At 39.7% G+C, this 8,219-nt stretch overlaps 1 protein-coding gene across 1 annotated transcript; it reads left to right on the top strand.

Annotated features, from left to right (window-relative positions):
• The first annotated feature begins 1,117 nt into the window (after nucleotides 1–1,117).
• On the top strand, nucleotides 1,118–4,649 carry IFNG (interferon gamma). Its single transcript, XM_076328655.1, has 4 exons — nucleotides 1,118–1,240; nucleotides 3,196–3,264; nucleotides 3,629–3,808; nucleotides 4,524–4,649. Exons 1-4 carry the CDS (start codon nucleotides 1,118–1,120, stop codon nucleotides 4,647–4,649), a joined length of 498 nt encoding a protein of 165 aa, XP_076184770.1.
• Nucleotides 4,650–8,219: the final 3,570 nt, after the last annotated feature.

The following is an 8,219-nucleotide window of genomic DNA, read 5'->3' as shown; positions in this document are numbered from 1 at the left end:
CTTGATCCTCTCTCTTTTCTTTTTCCCTTTCTCCTTCTTTCTCTCCCTTGTAGGCTCCTGCCTACCCTGCATACATATACTACAGCCTAAAATTACTCTGATTTCTTCATAAGACTCTTCACAGTAAGATCTTTCCCCATGATATCCATCAAAGCAGAGTTCAGTTCCTATACAAAAACCTTTTCCCCAGCTATCCTCAATACAGTTGTTTCAGGGGTCTGTATGCACTTGGAAACCATCCTGTCTGTCTTCTTCAGCTGGGCTTTTTTTCATCCATGGCTTTCTATTTTGATATTCTGCACACGTAAGTGCAAAAGAATGGGCAGGTGGGAAACTTTAATTATTGCCAAGCAGAAATGAGTGTCTTGAGTACTAAACACTCTGCTCTTGCAGATAGTAGACAACCATAGAGGAATTTAACATGATGCATCATTGCATCCATCTGGAACCTCATTTTCCCTGAGTCTATTTTGAATCTGGAGGTGAAGAATGAGAAAGCGGCAGAAATGCACTTTAGACCATGGAAAGAATGCAAATAGTGTTTCACAAAAGGACAGCAGTAGGGAGAACATTTAGATCTCTAAGTGACTCTGAAGAATGCCATGGCAATCTCAGTAGTTACTTTAAAAGAATACCAGAAATGAGTTGACTGTTACACTGACCCTTTAACCACACAATATGATTTTTTTCAGATAGCGTGTAAGCATATGCTTGAGCCACAATGCATACTCCTCAATCATTATCATAATTTCCCCCTTTTCCCCAACCACGTGTAAAAGAAATTTCAGAATCTGCCACGTAAATGTTACCAATTGATGAACCACTGAAAATTTTTCCAGGACCATGCTTTAAGAAAGATGCTTTCGAGGGATTCCCTTTATTAGCCAAAAACGAAGGGTTCTTATCTAACACTATCTAGTCTAAATATACATAGCCTGTGATGACGAAATAAAAAAATTCAAGACCAGGTATAAATACCACTGACAGGCAGATGATGTTCATTCGTCTACTTTCTTCTAATAGAAGATTTAACTATTAGAAGTTTAAGCTCACTGCTCTTAGAACTGACATCTCCCAGAACTTATCTGAGCATTTTAACTGAACCATCACCAAGAAAATGACTTGCCAGACCTACAGCTTGTTTGTTCTGTCTGTCATCATGATTTATTTTGGACGTTTTGGAAATAGCTTAATTCTTGCTCAACTTCAAAATGATATAGACCAACTGAAAGCTGACTTTGTAAGTATGGTCTTCTGCTGCATTTCTCTTCTCCTTCTGCTTTAGATATAGTCCAGACTTGAGCACTGCTTGACATACTCAATGTGTACCAATAGAGGGTAACCATGGAACACATTTTTTGGTTGTACCTTTTTTTAAACAAAAATATGGACAATTTCTTTGGTTTTGCTAACCTCTTTCACTAACATGATTCAATTTTTCAATAGTCATAGTTAATGTAGTAGTTTGCATTTATTTCAGGGGCACTCCTCCTTTCACAAGAGCTTCTCCTAGCTCCATTCAGCCTTTGATTACATGGAATGTTTTATAACAAGAAATCTTAATGAATTTATGATGAAAGAATGAATCTTGATTCAATTCTATTCAGATGCAATTTACTGACACTTTTTTAGTTTTAGGTTAGTAATATTAATGGGGGATGTAGTATTAGTTAGCTATATAAACAAAATGGAGAAGAGCTTTTGCTTTAACAAATGCACCTGGTACTTACTGTAGTAAGTAGTAGTAGTAGTGTGCTGCCCAAAAGTGGTTTGTACTGTTTATTCTTTTGCATCCTCCAGCCATTCTGCTTCCATATCTGTGACTATGATCTGGCACAGGAATGTTATCTGGCATGATATTACTTCTTTTCAGACAGAATTTTGATAACTTGATACTGTAATGTTCATTCACCTATCTTCATCTAGGAGGCATTAAAGTAGTTCACAGTTGACTTCAGCTGGGATTAGTCATAGAGGTAACAGATCTACCATAGAGTCACTTCTAATTAACAGCTTTTATTCTCAATATATCTTTGTTGGGTTTTTTTCCTTAAATGCATGAAAGCAACTGCAAGAGTCTGCTCCTATTTTCAGCTCTATTTTCATCAGAATTTTGTGCATATGAAAGTTGAAATTTAGTAGTCAAAGAATCACCCTGAAGTATCACACAAAGAAGCCTAGTGTGATACTTCAGTGTTTTCAGATTGATAGGAAACTGGCTGTAAAATTTGCATTATATCTTAAATTTGTGATTAGCATAGATCAGAGAGATTCTCACTAGAATATCTATAACTCTGTTGGAGAGATCCTGAGCCGTGGTGAGCTTCTTGCACTGACATTAAAAACTCCGGCCCACAGCAGGTGCTCCCCACCTTTTGGAAGAACAGCAAAACAAGGTTTGGCAATACGCTTAGCATGGGGAGCCAATCAGCCTACGAGGTTTCTGTCAGCCTGCAAGTTTTCCCTTTGCACTCACTGTATTTAAATTACCGAGCAGACAAAAAAGGAAATAGTGACTGTTGTATACAAAAAGAAAAAAAAAAGACGCACAGAGAAGAGGAAATGATTCAGTTTACCTTTCCTTGGTAGGAGAATTGTACTGCTCTTTGTTTCCTAGAATCTGCCACGGTGTGTGGCTAACATCTGCTGGTTAAACTCTGTCCCTGTGAGCCTCTCAGTAGCCCACTAACCTTGTATATCCCCACGCCTGACTATGAGCTACTGGGCTATTCTCCAGTTCTACAAACTGTAGTTTTATAGTAAAGTTAATTTGTTCTAGTTCCATATGAGATTTTGCTAAGACTGGATAAATTCAAGGCCACAGACTACATACTGGTGGACTTCGACTTACCAGAAAACATGCCAAGCTCAGATCTGACTTGCTATGCTTATGAAGTTTAATTTTCAGCTGTCAATGCCAAAACTTGCAAGGAGCGTTTGGTAAAATAGATGGTGCTAAATGTCTCTATTCAGATGAGTTATAGCAGGAGAAGACATTGAAAAGCAGACGAATGCCGTTTCTGGTACTAGGCAGTCATCCAATGCGATCTGGTGCTTAGAGAAGTGAAAGCATTGTAATAGCTATAGGCCAGTGGTGCAAAAATCTGTTTTTTACTGCTCATTTGAATAGAGAATGCAAATTTGCCTTGTGATAAGTATTGTTTGTATAACAGATATGTTTGTTCTTTGTTGCAGAACTCAAGTCATTCAGACGTAGCTGACGGTGGACCTATTTTTACAGAGAAACTGATAAACTGGACAGAGGTGAGTCAGAACCAGATATGACAAAGCATCTCGGGTGCTTTGCGGGGCACTTTTGGTACAAAGCAGCTCCCAGGGCCAGCATAACCAGCCCGGGTAGAACAAACATGAGCAGAGGCTGCTTTGGTAGCTTGGAAATGAGAAAACAATCCCCATAAAAATGCTTCCCATAAGGATCAAGGTGCTTTATACTGCACCATGAACTGATGCTGAGGTACAGCCAAGCCCAGGAGATGGATTGCAGCATTTTCTTTATCATCCTGTTTCAAGCGGCAGTGAGAACCCCTGCGTGCTGCGTTTTAGCTTCATTCATTTTCCTGCTGATGGGCACTCATAGACCTTTCTTTCTGACTGTATTTTTCAACAGAGAAATGAAAAAAGGATCATCCTGAGCCAGATTGTTTCCATGTACTTGGAAATGCTTGAAAACACTGACAAGTCAAAGGCACACATCAGGCACATATCTGAGGAGCTCTATACTCTGAAAAAAAGCCTTCCTGATGGCTTAAAGAAGATGAAAGACCTCATGGACCTGTCAAAGCTTCAGGTAAGGCTCTTCTTCTGCCTCCAAGGCTCATGACACTATATTTTCCAGTTGAGATTTGAGTGTGACTCAAGCCAATAATGCTTCGGTAACCCATCTGGTAACCCCCGTCTGGCTCAGTTCACACTGGAAAACCTAATGTTTCCAGCTGCAGGGGCTGCTGCGGGTCTGCGGTGTGGGGTGTCAGCGTGGGGGGCCGCCCTCCCTGTGTCTTGCCGGAGTCTGGCACAGAGGTGCCAGCAGCGCTGCCGTGTCATCTGCCCACCAGAGCTGCCACTGACACGGCCGTTTGTGGTTTAGAAATTAGGTAGGAAAGTTGTGCCCGGCTACAGCATGCCTCCGCAGGCTTTGGAGGCGCTTGGCTTATTGAGTGAGTGCCGATGGCATGAACCACTGACCTCTGCAGAGGCCCGCAGCCCATACACCGGTGGAGTTAACTGCTAGTGGGTAATTCATATATCATCGCAATAACTACAGAGTAGCTCCGTTTCACAGAATATGGCTGGTCTGTGGCATGTTGCTAAGTAGTACAGAAAGTGGAAAACAAAAACCTGTGACAAAGTGGCTCTTTGTTGCAGGAATTAGGTAGTAGAGTAATTGGAAACTGCAGATGTCCATCTGGTTTACCCTGGTAGCAGTGTAGCCTGTTGGATGTGATCGGTAAATAATTATAGCTCTTGGCATGATCTTCATTCCGTTTGTTTCTTACTTATAACAGATGAGTGACTTGAAAATTCAACGCAAAGCTGTGAATGAGCTGTTCAGCGTCTTACAAAAACTGGTGGAGACTTCAACTTCTATCAAAAGGAAAAGGAGCCAGTCTCAGAGGAGGTGCAAATGCTAATGACATCATATGAAATTTTGTACTGAGTTATTGTGCAATTTTTTTTAATAATGCACATTTTTTTGTTTCAATCTTTTTATTGAGTTTTTATACATTTATTTATTAATATTTAAGTATTTTAAATAATTATTTATAAAGAAACACCAATCAAAGTATTTATACCTCCTGCTACTATATAAGAAATGACTTTGTCTTAAAATCCTGTCTATCTGTTATATGTTTGTTGACCTGAAAATACAGAATGAGGCAACGTTTACTCAGTTTCTATATGGAAATCCTGAAATGACATGACACGGTACCCAGCTTTCCATCTGGTGCTGTCTTGAGAGATGGATGTTGTAAGATTATCCTCAACATTCATCTATTTGGCATGGAGATGCAAGCACCAATATCGGGAATTTTCTGTACTCAGGGAAACATATTCATATCTGCTTACTTCTAAGCATATCTAAATCCAAATCAAGCAAATAGACATGCTTAAAGATAGGCAAATGCTGAAACACTTTTCTGAACTAGGGGATTGATGATTAATTGCTGGTAATTATTGTTATGCACTGAAGTTACCAGGAGGCCAGGCTACTTAGCAATTCCATGAAATGTGACTAACTCTATTGCACTGACTTAACTTCAACTCACTGATTTTGAGAAGTTCTGTATTTTTTTTGTCCTGAATAATTTAAATGTGTCTGATGTAATTTTATTTATTTGGAGGTAGTAGTATGGAAGTTTTTATCTCAAGGACTATATTTTTGTACCAGAATATTATTTAAAACTTTGGATTTCTCAATGGAAACTTTTTGAAATTTGATATTAAATAAATTAATTAAATAAATAAATAAAGTGTGCTTGCATATTTATTCACCAGAATCTCTGTGAAAAGTAGAATGCTAATCTTGCTCTATGTTGTCACAAAAGATGGCCCTGCCCAGATATATAAAAACATATTTTATTTCCTTCTGCCTGTCCAAGATTTGGGAATGGATAATGTTTTTGAAGAACTCTGGCAGAAGGGTCTAAAATTCCCAAGCTCTTCAAGTTCTGCTTCTATCTGGATGAGGAAACATCATTTTGCTTATAAGGTGGCATTGATAATTTGAAATTTGTTGTTACTCTGATTTAAAATAAAAGACACTTTCAAGTTTCTTTGCAAGTCAAAGTTATGGGGCCTAGATCTAGATCAGCCCATCTGCTGGGCTCTCTGCGAGTGGTACGAGCTGGAAGCCTGGGGCTGCTCAGGCTTTGGCCAGTCTCAGAGGCTTGGGTTTGGGCTTGGGCTTGGGGAGGGGAGTTGGTGGGGCTTCCAAATTCTCAGGTCCTCAGGGGTTTACCAAGCAAATTATCTGGGGGCAGACTGGTTGGAGTGACTAGGAATGGGGCAGATTTTCCTTGGGATTCCTGCCAACATGGGACCTCCAACTCCCCCTGAACTTTGGCTGAATCAGCAAGCTCCAGAAATAGCACCCCACCGAGCCCAAAGTTTAGTTGTAATTGTTGCAGCCTTTCCTACTCCCATGGGCCCAGCTGTCTCCCCTGGTGTAAGACACCTTCACTCATATCCTCATTTTACAGTCATAACAAAGTGACTCAGTAATCCTTGAGACTTGAACTGATTTTGAAGGAAACAGCTGTTCTTGTTTGTACTCATCACAGACATGCGCATGCATGTGAGATGCAAGTGAAATAATAATGCTGTGGGATTTCTCCCATTCCAGGACTAAGCATGAGAAGCCTCGGTATGCATTTAACATAGGCAATGTGTCCTGTGCATGTGCTCTTTCATAAGGTATTACTTAAAAGAGACTAGCTGTCCTCCAGGGAAGCATAGCCAGCTGTAGCAACTTCTATTAAAAAAAAAAAAAAGAGAAAAAGAAAGAAAAGAAAGAAAAGAGAAAAGAAAGAAAAGGGAAAAGAAAGAAAAGGGAAAAGAAGAAAGAGAAAAGGAAAAGAGAAGAGAAGAGAAGAGAAGAGAAGAGAAGAGAAGAGAAGAGAAGAGAAGAGAAGAGAAGAGAAGAGAAGAGAAGAGAAGAGAAGAGAAGAGAAGAGAAGAGAAGAGAAGAGAAGAGAAGAGAAGAGAAGAGAAAAGAGAGAAGGAAAAATGAAAAACCTAACAGGAAAGGTTGAAGTTTCATTAGTCATTGGCAGTGAGACAGTGAGTCTCCCCACTACTCCTGATTAAATTAATACTCTATTTTTTGAATTTAAAGCCAGGACTGGTTAGGAGCTACTTTATTAGACTATAAACTGAAAAGTCTACAGTCCTTCCACACCTTGCCAAAGGGGTCCATGGAAAAACAATTAAGGCCATTGCTATGCATCCAGCAGGAATAACGTTTACCCATCCATCCTGCCTTAATTGCATGTACCCAAACCTGTGCCATTTTCTGTGCTGTGCTGTCCCATGCATTCCTGCTGTTACCATGTTAAATCTGGCTCAAAACAGCAGGGGTTTTGGGGGGAGGTTATTGCTTAGTCACATAATTTCCCAGGTTCTTCTCATCCTAGTGCTGGGTAACAGGGACAGAGAAGTAGGGAAGGCATGAGCAGCTGGGAGATGGAGTAGCAGCTGGCACTGCTGGCAAAATGTGTTTGTACACTCTGATTTCAATAGTTTGGTGGTTTGGGGTTTTTTTGTTTGTTTGTTTGTTTGTTAGGGTGGTTGTTTGTTTTTTTTTTCATTTCAAAGTGTCCTTATTTCCAACTGGAAATTTTAAAAGCATCTTTAGACCTTTCATGTTAAATGTGACACCAGACATTGCAGAGATTCACCAGTGCTGCCATAGTTACCTAAGCACTCAAAGGAATCCAAATAATTTGTTTCCCATATTGGCCTCCCCCTGAGTTTTCCCTACCTAGTAGTCCTTCCCTACCCAGTAAGTCTGTGAGACCCATTTCTACAGGCTGCTTAAGATAAACTGCAGAACTAAACATTCCTCACTTTGCTCTGTTAATGTGATAATAGTGTTAGAGAAGAACATCATAAAAATCAGCCTCCACAAGACCACATTTTTTCCCCTCAGTTGTATACCATACAAATGAGGTGAATCACTTTAAACATGAAAACATGTCATCTCTTCTCTCACATCCATGGGAGTCCTGGATCTCCTCTTCTATGTCATTCCTCACTATATCCAAGTGAGGAAGGCATTTCCAGCTAAGCTAAATTTAAGTGTGAAATGAATTTTAGTGGCTGCCTTAAATATTTCCAAAGAGAAACATAGCAGAAGCATTGGACATTTTTACTGAAGGTCAGTGCAATTTTTTCCAGCTACGCAACCTGAGGAAGAGAGTTAATAGCTGTGCATGCATGGGAGTGAAAAGATATTATCTACTATCTAGTCATTAAAATTACAAAGGGGAAAAATTAAAAGAAAAGACAGGATTGTCTCAGAAAGTCACTGCGGTTTATGCATCATTTCTGCAGCATATTGATTCTGTCTTTACTCTCTATTCCTGCATATTATCAGCACTGATTTTAATCTGTCATTTTATCACCTTGTCACTCAGTATTTTGAAGTCCTTTAATAGTTCTTTGCAGCTGGACCTCCTCTCTGGTATCCTGAATATCTTAGT

This window comes from Aptenodytes patagonicus, chromosome 1 (assembly GCF_965638725.1).
Source record: "Aptenodytes patagonicus chromosome 1, bAptPat1.pri.cur, whole genome shotgun sequence".
NCBI classification, from domain to species: Eukaryota; Metazoa; Chordata; class Aves; order Sphenisciformes; family Spheniscidae; genus Aptenodytes; species Aptenodytes patagonicus.
Note: the sequence above shows the minus strand (reverse complement) of the source record. Positions and strands in the feature narration are given on the sequence as shown.